General features: G+C 36.1%; 1 protein-coding gene across 1 annotated transcript in view; it reads right to left on the bottom strand.

Annotated features, from left to right (window-relative positions):
* The window catches only part of LOC138696545 (arylsulfatase B-like), a 109,354-nt gene that overhangs the window by 60,439 nt on the left and 32,669 nt on the right, over nt 1-16,246 (bottom strand). Inside the window, exon 3 of the mRNA XM_069821643.1 lies at nt 14,911-15,070. Coding sequence (XP_069677744.1) covers nt 14,911-15,070 — 160 coding nt within the window. The remainder of the gene's footprint in view (nt 1-14,910; nt 15,071-16,246) is intronic.

The raw sequence follows: 16,246 nt of genomic DNA, 5'->3' as shown, positions 1-16,246 counted from the left end.
AGATGTATGTCCTGTACCTGTTCTTATAAATAGATATTACATATCTTGGAATAACACGAATGTAAAGGTAAATAGATAGTCGTTTTCTTCACTGTACTTTATAAAAGCCTATATGGAGGATTTTAAATAATGTAACATTTTTAGACTCAAATATTACACGTACCGTACTTCATCTATGTATACTAACTCTTTCTACATATCTCCCAAATTTTTCCTTCATCAATAAATTATAACTTTGCAGCGAAGTTTTTTTTTTTTTTTTTACTTCATGTTTCTGTGATAGTACTATGTTTTTATTTCTTCCATACGTTTTGAATTGTGCTTATGTCATGATTGAAGTGTTATTAATACTGGACAACAAATTTAAACTTTATTTCTGTCCTTTAGATGAAACTATGTAATTTTAACTGAATGTGAGTTGCTGCGTTCATTTCTGAAAACCAAAATTTTCTAACGCAAACTATTTTTATGGTACATGGAATTCACTTATTTATATAAATTTGTTACACTAGCACAAAAAGGAACTTTTGTTTGGCCAAAATTCACAAATTAAAATGTCTTTTTTTATCTTTTATGTTTATAGACAGCTTCTGCAATCTCTCTGAGGAGTGACCAGCAATATTCAGCCAGCATACTTGCATTCCATCTTCCACTGAAGCGCTTTTCGAAGGTAGATATTACTTGATGACACCTCTTCCCGTGTTCATCGTTTACAGCACCAAGGTTTTTTTTTAAAAAGAAGTCCAGGTGGCTGTCATGAAAGTGTACTTTCAGTGACATGTTGCATCTCATAAGGTGAAAGTAGTGCAACATTTCACTAACATTAAATAACTTTTTATTTTAGAGAAACAGTACGTGCTGGACAAAAACTAACTGCAGATTCGTTTTTACGACCAAAAAATACATCGAATACACATATTTTCTATAAAAATTACAAATTTCATGTTGGACAGTGTAATCATAAAATAAATTGTTAATTGCCAGTGCTATAATATAAATATATACATTACTTTTACTTTCACGATATTTCACCCTGATAGCCTATATTATAATATATATTGCACGAGTAGAAACCTTAACTTGCCTTTATTCTCCCCGTCTCTACGAATGTGGCTCAAAGAAGTCGCTAGTTCCGAGAAGTTATCACTTAGTTCGTCAGAGACATCCAGAGTGCACAATAGGCGGGACAACGGGCGTAGCTCAGACGGTAACAAGTTTGGCTGCTGATCCGAAGTTGCGCTTGGGCGTGGGTTCGATTTTCACTTGGACCGATTACCTGGTTGGATTTTTTCCAAGCTTTTCCCCAACCGTAAGGCGAATGCCAAGTAATCTGTGCAAATCCTCGACCTCATCTTGCCATATGCCATCTAGTTATCATCATTTCAATCGACGCTAAATAACTCCATAGTTGATACAGCGTCGTTAAAAAGAAATAAAAAAATTACTTGTCAGTAGACCTCGTATTTTTAAGTTCTAAAAATATTAGGCTACTCTAGATAGCTAAAACTTATCAGAAAAAGAAAAAGGAATTGGATGGGTCACTAGTTGGGAAGAAATTGTCTACTGAGACATTGCAAGCTATAGAGAAGTCAAAAGAAACAACATCCGACATTCTTGTTGCTATTTCTGAGCATGAATATTCGAATGTAAAGCGCAATAGATTGTGATTCAAAATGTGTAATTTGAAGACGCATTTCCGCTATCAACATGTCCGTCTTTTTCATGTTCGTGAGTGAGGTCCACTACCTTCTAGAGATGAACAAAACTAACTGCCGCTCTCGCTCGCTGTGTTCGTTGCATTTGTCTTTCGAGTCTCGTCTCGTTATTCTCGTGCACTTCGAGTATCGTTTATCATTCTCGAAATAGCATTTGGTCGGTGTGGAAAGATTTCGTAACTTTGAATAACATACATGATTGAAATAAATAACATTATAAATGTTTAAATGACACAAAAAAAACAAAACAGAACAGTATCTTAGTTATCAAAATGTTCTGGTTCTATTATATTTTACCTATGATTATATAAATAGAAAAAAAATTATCAAATAAATTTGCATTTCTAGGAAACATAAAACATAACGTTAATATTTTTTTTACTTGAGATTGCACACTTGATCTCAAACATATGAAAAGAAAATTCCTAGCCTTTTAATAAGGGCCTAGTAATTAAATAAAGATTGGGGAACGAATTATTATACACTGAAAAGTATAAATGATGTTTCAAATAGGCTACTTGTTTGTTTATACATATATAACAATTTCCAAAGTAGAAAAAGTTTAGTCAGGTATAAACAACTGTGGGACTTCGGGAGTGATCAATCTCTGTGCCTCGAAACACTCACAAGCAGTCTTTACGTCAACGACGCGACGTATAGAACATTGTCGTGCGGGTTTTCGGCTTTGCGGGTGCTGTTAGTCTTGCTTTCTCGATCGTTGTTCATCTCTACTGCCTTCCTTTCGCTGAATTTATGTGTTTCTCAACTGTACGTGCACGGACGGAAAATAATCGTATTTCAAGCCCTACCTTACTTAACTATAACCCTGGTTTAAATCGCGGCGTGTCCGAACGAAATTTCTGTCGCATTAACACATTGCTGGGAAAGGGTTTTTCGGATACTTCAGTTTTATCATAATTTCATCATTTTTCTACAATTTATCATCATCCTTACTACCTGCAGATAAAATAATGGAAAACTGTAGCAACGTATCGCCTTTCCATGGAACCAATGAACGTTCGCCGTAACAGATAGCCACAGGAAATTCCAACCGATCGCGTTTGCTAATGAGTGTCTAGCTTCAACACGATAAAACGATACAAATGTTTGGTAGCGTAACGTTATGATGCAATTTTTAAAGAGAATGTAAGTAATAACCGAAATATACGTAATATAACCATTAAAATTCCCATACAACTCTTCAAAGATTGATTGGAGGTGCTCAGTTGTTCATTTGATAGCGATTGTCGTATGCAAATGTCAGTATGATATGATGATATGGTGAGCAGGGGACAGCTGTTGAGTGAGCATATCTATCTACAGCCTTCTTTATCCTCCATGGATCTCACAGAACCTACTCGGAATCAAAGTCAGATCTCTTTTGGAGGAAATACGTCATTATTTAACATAGTTATGATGGAATTAAAGGAATGGGACCCCGGTTTTATTCATCATTCCATTCTGAACAGAAGAAAAAACTATTTTGGGCAACTAATAAATGTACATAGGCCAAGTAGAAAATGATCGCGACGATATTCAAATACAAGAAGAAAAAAACTATTTTGGGCAACTACTAAAGTACATTGACCAAGTAGAAAATGATCGCGACGATATTCAAATACAAGAAGAAAAGACTATTTTGGACAACTACTAAATGTACATAGGCCAAGTAAGTGATCACGACGATATCCAAATACAAGAAGAAAAAAACTATTTTGGGCAACTACTAAATTTACATAGGACTAGTAGGAAAATGATCGCGACGATATTCAAATACAAGAAGAAAAAACTATTTTGGGCGACTACTAAATGTACAGTTACCCTTAAAAAGAATGAGACGATTCTTGGTCGTCGGAAGTTAAAGTTCTACAGCGCGGTTCACTCGATATCGACGTAACGATACATACCATGACAAATAGTACAAGAATTGTTACAAGGACCACAACAAGGACAAGGACCAGAATAAGGATCACGAAGAAGATAGCCATTTAAGGCCAGGATTTCACAACATAGCTCGAGTCACAAAATATCATTGCTTCACTGTACCGAATGGCAAATGCCTGCTAAGGGATCTACATTCTGGACTGCTGCTGTCACTGTCTTGTCTCGGTAGCTCATATAGTAGCGTGTTGGTTCCACTGTATAACCGAAACGTCTCGTGTTCGATCCCGGATAAAACTTTTTCTTATTGAGGTGTAATTAATTTGTTCAGAGTTCCTCGACTGTCTAATTTGTCGAAAAATATGGAATAATTTATGCCCAATTTCTGGGTTTTACAAGTTGGCTGAACCTCGTCAAAAAAAAATAAAACTTACTTGGAAGTTAAAAGTATTCTTCCTCAAACAAAAATCATAAGAAACAAAAAGAGACCTGTTAACTTAAAATCTTGTCCACATGCCATCAGCTTCTATTACAGCTCTAAGTCGATCCGGCATGGATGTCACGAGATTGTGGAATAAGTTCTGATCCCCGGCGAGATCTTCCCAGGTGTCAACAACTTGATCCCACAATTCGTCTCGATTTCGAGAGCGTCGGTGGGCATAGATGGCTATCCTTCTCTTTTTCAATTATGCCTATAAATTTTCGATGACATTCAAATCAGGTGACTTCGGAGGCCAATTAATGATTTCGATCTCGGGTCTCCTTTGAAACCATCTTTGAATGCTTGCAGCATAGTGCACGGGATGGTTATCCTGCTGGAACAGCAATGTTCCTTCGGGAAAACGATCTCGGGCGGAGGGAAGGAATATATTTTCCAGAATGTGCTCATAAGTTCCCGCATTAAACCGGCCATAGATGCGTTCTATAACGCCAGGTCCATCGTAAGACATCCACCCCCAACACGATATGCTAAAGCGCCCCGATCTTTCACGTCGGTGCACATAGCGCTGGTCATGTCGGAGACCATCCTCACGATAGACACGGACAGGACCTTCGTAATCACTCGAGATGGTTGTTTCGTCGGAGAAAATTACATTTCTCCAATCGAAATCCACTCGATTGGTAGCGAAGGCAAGACGGTCGACAGCTTGTGCTTCCCCCAATATTTCCATTTGCGCAGCCCTCCGGCTCCTAATACCGCGGTTCCTCAACCTGCTGATCACAGTCTGTGAAGAGCCGGGAAAGTTAGATACTGCTCTTATTTCGTTAGCAGTCAGAAAGGGGTCCTGTCGAACTGTCTCGAATAAGAGAGCATCCTCTTGCAATGAAGAAATCCGCGGACGCCCAGGAATAGGACGATTTTCGAACTCCCCTAAATTTTGGTAACGATAACCCACCTCGCGGCTGTACTTCCAGGAACACCGACCAAACGGCCAGCAGATCTAGCCCCATATCCAGCCTCAACTAGAGCTATAACTCGCTGTCTCATGTCACGTCGGTTCGCCATTACGATGAGAAATGAGGGATGACGATAATACTTTAGTGTAGACAATGACTATTTAACGTGATATAGAATTATTGAAATAAGAGGCATCTTGCATAGTAAGAGTTAATAAATCAACCCTAAATTAAATATCTAAATAACAGGATATAACAGGAAGTCCAATTGTTGCGAAACTGATCAAATTAAATGTAAGCCGAAGTAGCACAGCCATTGATAAATGTTTTGTATACAGAATTAGACTGAATTCCTATCCTACAGAACCTATAATCAATGGCTTGTCTGAACATGATAAACAAATCCTATGTGTTTCCAATGTCACTGAACAATTTCAAAATATTAATTTAAAAACTAAGAAAGGATCGTAAATGCTGTATCTAGTGATTATTTACATTTATGTCTACAAAATGAATCTTGGAAAAACGTATATGATACTGGTACTACTGATATTAAGAGTTAATGTATTGCATTTTTCACTTAATTTCATAATCACTTCAGTGGATGTTCTCCACTCAATGTTGTGAAAAAATTCAAAAGTAAAAACATGTAGATAACGCAGGGACTTCAGAATCTCATGTATTAAAAAGAAGAATCTATATGTAATGAGTTGCAATGTAATGATCCTCATGTTCTTAAATACTGCAAGGAGTACAGTGTAATTTATCAAACATTATGAAAGGGAGAAATAGAATATATTTGGATAGAAAAGTACAACATTCAGATAATGCAATTAAACCTATTCGGAATATTATTAAATTTAAACTTGTAGATATCCTAAGAAAGGAAATATTTTTTTATTAAAACCAATGATTATAAAGTAGAGGATCCCAAATCTATTGCAAATTCTTTTAACGTATTATAGTATATAGTACAGAAATATTATTGACAACTTAAACATTCAAGATTTTGCAAAAGATACTGCAATTGGTTACTTAACAGATGCATTTAATAATTAGTATTAATATATGTAATTAGTCAATAACTGCAACATTGCTTTTCCTTTCAATCATAACAGAAATAAAATGGAATGCATACTAAATTAAACACTATTGCAAACACGTAGATAAAATAGTTAAAATTAACTGAAGGTGTGAGAATTAAATAATCCAAAGCCATACTTTTAACAAAAATTGTTTTGTGCGAGTGCATTTCTTACACGTATGGGAAAGCTATTAATAAATTATTGTAATAATTACTAAACAAATGACATAGCCTAAGGACTCTAAACCTTTGTAAAAGTTTGTCTATTATTATATACTTACTTACTTACAAATGGCTTTTAAGGAACCCGAAGGTTCATTGCCGCCCTCACATAAGCCCGCCAGCGGTCCTATCCTGTGCAAGATTAATCCAGTCTCTATCATCATATCCCACCTCCCTCAAATCCATTTTAATATTATCCTCCCATCTACGTCTCGGCCTCCCTAAAGGTCTTTTTCCCTCCGGTCTCCCAACTAACACTCTATATGCATTTCTGGATTCGCCCATACGTGCTACATGCCCTGCCCATCTCAAACGTCTGGATTTAATGTTCCTAATTATGTCAGGTGAACAATACAATGCGTGCAGTTCTGTGTTGTGTAACTTTCTCCATTCTCCTGTAACTTCATCCCGCTTAGCCCCAAATATTTTCCTAAGCACCTTATTCTCAAACACCCTGAACCTATGTTCCTCTCTCAAAGTGAGAGTCCAAGTTTCACAACCATACAGAACAACCGGTAATATAACTGTTTTATAAATTCTAACTTTCAGATTTTTGGACAGCAGACTGGATGATAAGAGCTTCTCAACCGAATAATAACACGCATTTCCCATATTTATTCTGCGTTTGATTTCCTCCCGAGTGTCATTTATATTTGTTACTGTTGCTCCAAGATATTTGAATTTTTCCACCTCTTCGAAGGATAAATCTCCAATTTTTATATTTCCATTTCGTACAATATTCTCGTCACGAGACATAATCATATACTTTGTCTTTTCGGGATTTACTTCCAAACCGATCGCTCTACTTGCTTCAAGTAAAATTTCCGTGTTTTCCCTAATCGTTTGTGTATTTTCTCCTAACATATTCACGTCATCCGCATAGACAAGAAGCTGATGTAACCCGTTCAATTCCAAACCCTGCCTGTTATCCTGAACTTTCCTAATAGCATATTCAAGAGCGAAGTTAAAAAGTAAAGGTGATAGTGCATCTCCCTGCTTTAGCCCGCAGTGAATTGGAAAAGCATCAGATAGAAACTGACCAATACGGACTCTGCTGTATGTTTCACTGAGACACATTTTAATTAATCGAACTAGTTTCTTGGGAATACCAAATTCAATAAGAATATCATATAATACTTCCCTCTTAACCGAGTCATATGCCTTTTTGAAATCTATGAATAACTGATGTACTGTACCCTTATACTCCCATTTTTTCTCCATTATCTGTCGAATACAAAAAATCTGATCAATAGTCGATCTATTACGCCGAAAACCGCACTGATGATCCCCAATAATTTCATCTACATACGGAGTTAATCTTCTCAAAAGAATATTGGACAAAATTTTGTACGACGTCAACAAAAGTGATATTCCTCGAAAGTTACCACAGTTGGTTTTGTTATTATTATATATATTTTTTAAATTTAATTTTAATTGTTAGTTTTTAATATATATGCATTTACATTGTGTATGTTTGTGTATAAATGCATTCATTAGATTAACGTTTATAATATTATAACTTGTAATTTTGTATTGCTTGTGATCATTAACACTTAATCTCAGGACTTTGTAAAACTCTATTTCAACGTTACTTAGCTATTTCAACGTTATTTAGACAAAAAAAATCGTTGTGTAGAGTAAGAATCGAACTCGCACTCTTCTACACAACACGCAGAAGTCTTACCGTCTGAGCTATTGAAACGACATGAAAGCTTTCCTTTCTGTGTGGAGTGTCGATCTAGTCATGAAGGTCCATTGTCGATTTAACTACACGATTTATGTATATATTTATCTTTCATTTACGTAATATTATCATATTTTTTGCAGTTTTTGAAGTGAATTTCGGAACGATGCTAGTAACAAACCAAATAGTCTGAATTTAAGTAACTCAATATTCGTTATCTTGTGTATCAGTGCTCTGGTCTCCGATCATGCGCATTGTCTTACATCTGAGACTTAGGAACATTCAAACGTCTCATCCTTTTCAGGAAAACTGTACATAGGTCAAGTAGAAAATGATCGCGACGATATTCAAATACAAGAAGAAAAAACTATTTTGGGCAACTTACTTAAGGGGTTAGGTACAGCTTACAACAGTAAAAGTTTTGGAAATATTCAACATTTTTTTCCTCCATTAATGTATCTTGTACAATAATGAAAATTGGTATGTGTAAAACACTGTTCTTCTGCTATATGAAAAAAATATTATTACGATTAAAAAAATTTATATATATATATATATATATATATATATATATATATATATATATATTTCAAAATTCAAAACCGTGACAGTTCACTGTGCAGTGATGAAGCGTTTCCCTCATGGCTCATAAACTTATTAATTTTTTCACGTTCTCTTTCTTTTATTTTATTGCTGAAACTCATGTTTACAATATCATCCTCTCTCAACTATATTCCTTAATAAAAGTATCTTTTTTATTTTGTGTTAGAAGAATATACTGATATTTGACCATTTTTAAAAATGAATTTATTTTTTATCAGATAATGTATCAAAGATAGAAAGAAGTGATTTGGCATCATATTGTAGATATGGCATGCATAAATACACACAGAAAATTTCATCACAGAATGTTGGATACGTTTTGAGTTATGAGGGAAAAGCTTCATCACTGCACAATGAATTTTGAATTTTGAAAATATATATAAATATATATTTTTTAAATCATAAAAATATTTTTATCGTATAACAGAAGGACAGTGTTTTACACATAGTACCAATTTTCAATAGTGTACAAGATACAGTAATGGAGGAAAAAAATGTTGAATATTTGCAAAATTTTACTCCTTTAAGCTGTACCTAACCCCTTAATGTACATAGGCCAAGTAAAAATGATAGCGACGATATTCAAATACAAACTGCAGGGCCACTTATACCCGAACCCACTTTATGAATTCGAAATTGCGATATAAAATCTGAAAAAGTACAAGTCTCTAGGTATCGAAATTAGAAATTTATCCTTTGAACAGGTGAAATAATTCAAATATCTTGGAGCAAATATAAATGACACTCGAGAGGAAATTAATTCAGAATAAATATGGGAAATGCCTGTTATTCGATAGAGAAGCTTTTGTCATCCAGTCTGTTATCAAAAAATCTGAAAGTTATAATTTATAAAACAGTTATATTACCATCGTTCTGGACGATTGCAAAACTTGGTCTTTCACTTTGCGAGAGGTGTAGAGTTAAGGTGTTCGAGAATAAAGTGCTTAGGAAAATATTTGGGGCGAAGAGGAATGAAGTTATAGGAGAATGGAGAAAGTTACACAACGCAGAACTGCACGCATTGTATTCTTCACCCGACATAATTAGGAACATTAAATCCAGACGTTTGAAATAGGCAGGGCATGTAGCACGTATGGGCCAATCCAGAAATGTATATAGTGTATTAGTTGGGAGGCCGGAGGAAAAAATACCTTTGGCGGGGAGACGTAGATGGGAGAATAATATTAAAATCGATTTGGGGAACATATGATGGTAGGGACTGGATTAATCTTGCTCGGGATAGGGACCGATGGAGGGCATATTATGTGAGGGCGGCAATGAACCTCCGGGTTCACTAAAAGCCATTTTTAATTAAATAATAATAATAATAATAATAATGATAATAATAATAATAATAATAATAATAATAATAGTAATAGTAATAATAACAACAACAATGACAATCATTATGATCAAATATTCAGACATTCATTTCTTTTATTTTCACTTGTGTAATAAACCAACATTAGTTATTTATGTAATTGGTCCCGCAAGGCCATCACTTAAGGGGAGTAGAGCGTAACACGTCACAAAATGCCTTTCTTAATTGCATGTAGGTGTGATAATGTAGAGATAGTGCATATTTTGCGATTTTAAAAATCCTTTATGACTTTTTAATGGATATTTGTTTACACTCTGTACAAGTTTATTCATTAAAACAAACTTGTTGACAATTACGTATATACTTTATCACAAAACAACACAGCTATTGTCTTGAAATTTTCGCTCATTAGGAACAATACAGTACTGTACGGAAGAAAAGCACTGGGTAATTGTTAACACCACATGTCAAAATGATAAACGTATTTGGAGTGTGTTGTAATAAGAAATTAATTTAATATTCGAATTAAAGGTCACTCGATTATATGGTCTTAATCAACCTTTCAGCGACGGTAACAATTTCTGTTTTTTTTTTATGCGAAGAATTCGGTAAGCCATCCCTTTTCAATGGTTTCCAAGTTTTCAAAATTTCTTCCACGTAGGAAAGAAGTGACCATGGTTCGGAACAGATGATAATCTGAAGGAACAAGATCAGAGCTATACAGAGTGGAAGTTAAATAACCTTGCAGATTAAAAAGGACGATAGGGTACGCGTAAATAAATAGGAACCTTTGTTACGTTTTGTGATTAAATGTACGGTTAATTACAGAGTTAAATTTGAAATTTGAGTAGTCCGGCAACATCGTCGCTAATACGCTCTACTCAACAGACAGATGTAAGAGGTCAAGGAACTTGGTAAGTCTCCGTACGTAAGTTGCTGTCTGGCCGAGACATTGCCACAAGCTCGCTTCGTGCAATGCCTTGAATTTAGAGGGTTTTAAAATTAAATTTACACGAAAACCGTACACGCTATTGAAATACGCCAGACAGATAAATTATTCTTTATTAGATTTCCTATTGATATGGACAGAAATCACGATTTTATTCGTAATAGTTACCGAATAAGAGATTGTTAAACATTTGGGGGGGGACATTTTTTTTCTGAAAAATCTATGAACTTTCCACCAATATGATATAGTTTTTTGTTACATACTAGTGTCCTGCAATGTTCGAACATGAGAGAGACAACCAAGACATTACAAACTTCGTCTTATTTCATGTGAAATTCTAATCGTAAGATCTGTTGTAAAATCCTTAAACGGTCAAAACATAAATGTTTGGGAGTGGAGGACAGCGAAAATTTTTATAACAAGGCGAAACGAACATGGCAGTCTTCCTTCTGCAGAGCGAACATCGACGAATATCGAACTTGACCATACTCGACAAACTGGAACCGAAAATAACGTCTGTAATCCACGACGCTATTACAAACAAAATGAGTTATTCGCTCTGGAAATCTGCAAGACTATTTCACTTCCACTCTGTATGCCAGGTGTGGTGGTAGCACTTCGATTTTTCCCAGTTCCTGAATTTTTTTTCCATGGTTGATCAAGCGTATATGGTCTTGTAAGAGCATTCTATCTCTGATAACGAATTTGAATGACGTTATCTGCGTCAGGAATCACATCGACAGCTGAATTGCGGCGAGAGGTGACAGACCAGTAGTGAGTGATACCATAATCAGAGTGCACGGTGTATCACAGTAGCAATGCCCAAGAGAGTCGAGCCTTTTTGGGAAGAATACATATAACCTAAGCTGTTGATAAAGCGTCGTAAAATAACCTACTAAAATAAAAAAAAGAATACATAACAATTCTTTCCGATGCCAAGTACAGTTACGTGAAAATCATAGGAACCTGCAAAAAACGTGGTTTCGTTATTTCCAAGGCATCTTGTGTGTACCTAATAAGACTGGCAAAGCTCGGCTGGGATTAATTCCAGAGTGGAAAAAGCAAGAAAATCCACCTCCCTCACAAGTCGCCGCACCCCACGAGATGATACAAATTAATTCCATTCGAGCTTTACCAATCTTATTAAGTACACAGAAGATGCCTTTCTTGGAAATAACAAATCCTCGTTTATTGCAGACTGATTTTATTTTCACTTAACTGTACTTGGCATTGGAAAGGGTCGTAATGTACCCCTCCCAAAAAGATTCGATTTTCTTGGGAATTTCTGCTGTGACTCCCCGTGCACTCTGACTATGAGATCACTCACTACTGGTCTGTCATCTCGCGCCACAGTTCAGCTGTCGTGTGACTCCTGACGCACATGACGTCATTCAAATTTGTTATCAGAGATCGGAAACAACCCTGTATTTCGATTAATTAATACCGGATATCTCTTTCTTTAAGTATCATGAACTCATTCTAGGTGTTAAGAATAAAGATCCGTTTGGAACAAATTCCCAGTGAATCACATTTTCAAAATTCCACCCGACGCATAACATTACTTTATTGCAGAACCGATTTTGTTTAACGACGACTTTGGCAGGCTGGCGGGGATCGAACCACTACCTTGTGGTGTTAGGGTTGCGTAATATGTCCATTTTTCATCACATGTCGCAGTTCTCCTGATAAATCTCTTACACATGAAATTAGCGATAAGCTGGCGATGAATATGCGTTCTGCATCGAGTCTGTCCAGATGCCAGTTCATGAGATACAGATCTAAAACTTCAGTATGATTTTCTAAGCATCGTAATGCGGTAATGTATTGTATATTTTGAAGCATTAAATTCTTGTGACAATCTAAGAGTACTTTTTTGTGCATTTTCTTTCAAAACTCTGCGTACATTATTCAAATCAACTGAAAGGAAAAGTTCTAGAGAAGATGCCGGATATGGCCAAGAAGAAAGTGTAGTTTCATCACGACAATGCACCTTCTGACACGTCTGCAATCGCAGTTGCTAAACTACACGAACTACGATTCGAATTGTTGCCTCAACTCACACTCCCTACTCACCAGATCTAGCACCCTCAAACTTCTTTCTTTTCCTAAAGTTCAAAACTCATTTGGCTGGAAAGAAATGTTCGTCAAATATAGAGATTATCGCAGCAGCATAAAGGCTTTTCTTGCAGACCTCGAGGAATCTGTGTACAAGGGCGTTATGGCAGCATTGCAGCAAGTGTGTGAATCTTAGGGGGATTATGTTGAGAAATAAAGATTGTTTCACAATAATCCTACTTTAATTTCTATGAAAGTCTATTAACTTTTTCAAACAACCCTCGTACATTACTTGATTACATTAAAAAGTACAAGGAATATCAGAGAATATTGCAGCAAGTAATATGCATTTAAAGCTTGAGATACCGGTACGTTTAGCATAGTGGAAGAACAGGTTAACAGTTGCGACCTTTTTCATTTGGATGAAAAATAAATTAGTAATCTTTCATACCACTGAATTCAGAATGATTTATTGTATAACAATGACAAATTTATTTCACTCTGAGCAATAAAAGTTAAGAAATATTCAACTAAACTTTTGTACTGAAATGCTTTAATAATTGTACAGAGGAAGCACTGACCAATCCTCTTAAATTTTCAAAAATCACCTTTTTAAGGACACTTTGTACACTTTACCAGATGTTCCATATGCTTTTTCCTTACCGTACCTCAAAATAAATTTAATTTTCTCCATAACTGTAGTAGACAGACAAACAAAATTCTCACCAATCATAAATGTAACGATTTGATTTTTACCCACAATAAGTAACTAGGATTATTTCCTTTCTTACTTACATACTTACAAATGGCTTTTAAGGAACCCGAAGGTTCATTGCCGCCCTCACATAAGCCCGCCAGCGGTCCCTATCCTGTGCAAGATTAATCCAGTCTCTATCATCATACCCCACATCTCTCAAATCCATTTTAATATTATCCTCCCATCTACGTCTCGGCCTCCCTAAAGGTCTTTTTCCCTCCGGTCTCCCAACTAACACTCTATATGCATTTCTGGATTCGCCCATACGTGCTACATGCCCTGCCCATCTCAAACGTCTGGATTTAATGTTCCTAATTATGTCAGGTGAAGAATACAATGCGTGCAGTTCTGTGTTGTGTAACTTTCTCCATTCTCCTGTAACTTCATCCCGCTTAGCCCCAAATATTTTCCTTAGCACCTTATTCTCAAACACCCTTAACCTATGTTCCTCTCTCAAAGTGAGAGTCCAAGTTTCACAACCATACAGAACAACCGGTAATATAACTGTTTTATAAATTCTAACTTTCAGATTTTTGGACAGCAGACTGGATGATAAGAGCTTCTCAACCGAATAATAACACGCATTTCCCATATTTATTCTGCGTTTAATTTCCTCCCGAGTGTCATTTATATTTGTTACTGTTGCTCCAAGATATTTGAATTTTTCCACCTCTTCGAAGGATAAATCTCCAATTTTTATATTTCCATTTCGTACAATATTCTGGTCACGAGACATAATCATATACTTTGTCTTTTCGGGATTTACTTCCAAACCGATCGCTCTACTTGCTTCAAGTAAAATTTCCGTGTTTTCCCTAATCGTTTGTGTATTTTCTCCTAACATATTCACGTCATCCGCATAGACAAGAAGCTGATGTAACCCGTTCAAGGATTATTTCCTTTCAGTTGGCTATAATAAAGCGCTGGAGTGACAATCATTCTTATTTTCTTGTCTGGTACAATTTACTCATTAACTATTCTTCAGAACTTAATGAAAATATAAACACAAGTAACACAGATCAGCCTGTAATAGAGGAAGACAAGTCTCAATTTTTTCAGGATTCGAATATGTTCCTGCTACTTCTGTGGCTAGGAATACCACTGCTTAAACCACAAAAATTCCTCTATAAAACGAATAAAATTTCCAATAAAAACTCGCATACTGTATGTAAGATATATAAAGTTATATTTATTAACTAAAAAGTTAGCTAAGGAAAAACGCAGCAACAGAGAGCACGTACCTGTGTGGATGGGGTACCGTCCCGTCATGAGAGCAGACCTGGTGGGTGTGCAGACAGGTAATACGTAGTGGCTATTGAGTATGACTCCATTGTAGCCCAGGGCGTCCAGGTTGTACGTGGGGATCTGATCGGCACCGTGGAAACTCACGTCGTTCCACCCCTGAAATTATTACAATCATAATGATATTATTTATTGAACAATGATCTAGGTTTTCTCAATGAAAATATCGTTATGTGAACAGCATTTTCCTGTACAGACGAATGGCTGTATTAGTTTTGACTTTGCAAATGGGAAGTAGTTTTGAAGAATTTTGTCATATTCATTCATTCATTCATTCATTCATTCATTCATTCATTCATTCATTCATTATTTTCTGCCAAGAGTAGGTATTTCACTGCAAACCCAGCATTCCCCAATCTTTTCTATATTCTGTCTTTCTATTAGTCTACGCATATGACCCATATCTTAATGAACCTTTAAATGATTTGCATACCCAGAGCAAAATTACACCAGTATCACAGCACTCAGTTCTGTTAGATCTGTTGTGCGCCTCATTTACAACAATTAAATAAGCAGCTCAGATTCAAGTGTGAACATGCGTTAAGTTGACTTGTTTAACTCAATTAAGTGTGCTTAAATGCGACAGGCTCATGTCAGTAGATTTACTGGCATGTAAAAGAACTCATGCGGGACAAAATTCCGGCACACCGGCGACGCTGATACAACCTCGGCAGTTGCGAGCGTCGTTAAATAAAACATAACAAACATTTTAGAGAAGAAGGTAAAAGGAAAATTAGTGGAGAATATGAGATTGCAGAGGATAAAGGTTAAGTTCTGAATTTTGATTAGTGAAATACTTAGATAGTCGGCGATGTATGCAATAGAGGGGGAAAAGAACTGGTCATCATACCCCATTATCTCCTGGCTTAACTGCCTCATAAATTGTGCCTTGTTGCTATCACTTGTGAAGTTCAGACCTGTCTTTGGACAGGTGACTAAACAACAAAGATTAAGTGGAAGAGGGGAAGAAGTAGAGGGTGATGAAAACGTGGAGGTGGTGTATGAAGAGCGAAAAGGAAAGCATGATAAGGAGAACGAAAAAAAAAGAAAGGGTAGAGGAGATTATTAAAAAAAATTATGGTTTATTTAACGACGCTTGCAACTGCAGAAGTTATACCAGCGCCGCCGGTGTGCCGGAATTTTGTCCCGCAGGAATTCTTTTACATGCCAGTAAATCTACTGACATGAGCCTGTCGTATTTAAACACACTTAAATCGCATCGACCTGGGCCGGGTTCGAACCCGCAACCTCGAGCAATAAGGCCAGCGTTATACC

Source organism: Periplaneta americana, chromosome 3 (assembly GCF_040183065.1).
Source record: "Periplaneta americana isolate PAMFEO1 chromosome 3, P.americana_PAMFEO1_priV1, whole genome shotgun sequence".
In the NCBI taxonomy this organism is placed as follows: domain Eukaryota; kingdom Metazoa; phylum Arthropoda; class Insecta; order Blattodea; family Blattidae; genus Periplaneta; species Periplaneta americana.
The sequence above is the reverse complement of the archived record's forward strand: the minus strand, read 5'-3'. Positions and strand labels throughout refer to the sequence as shown.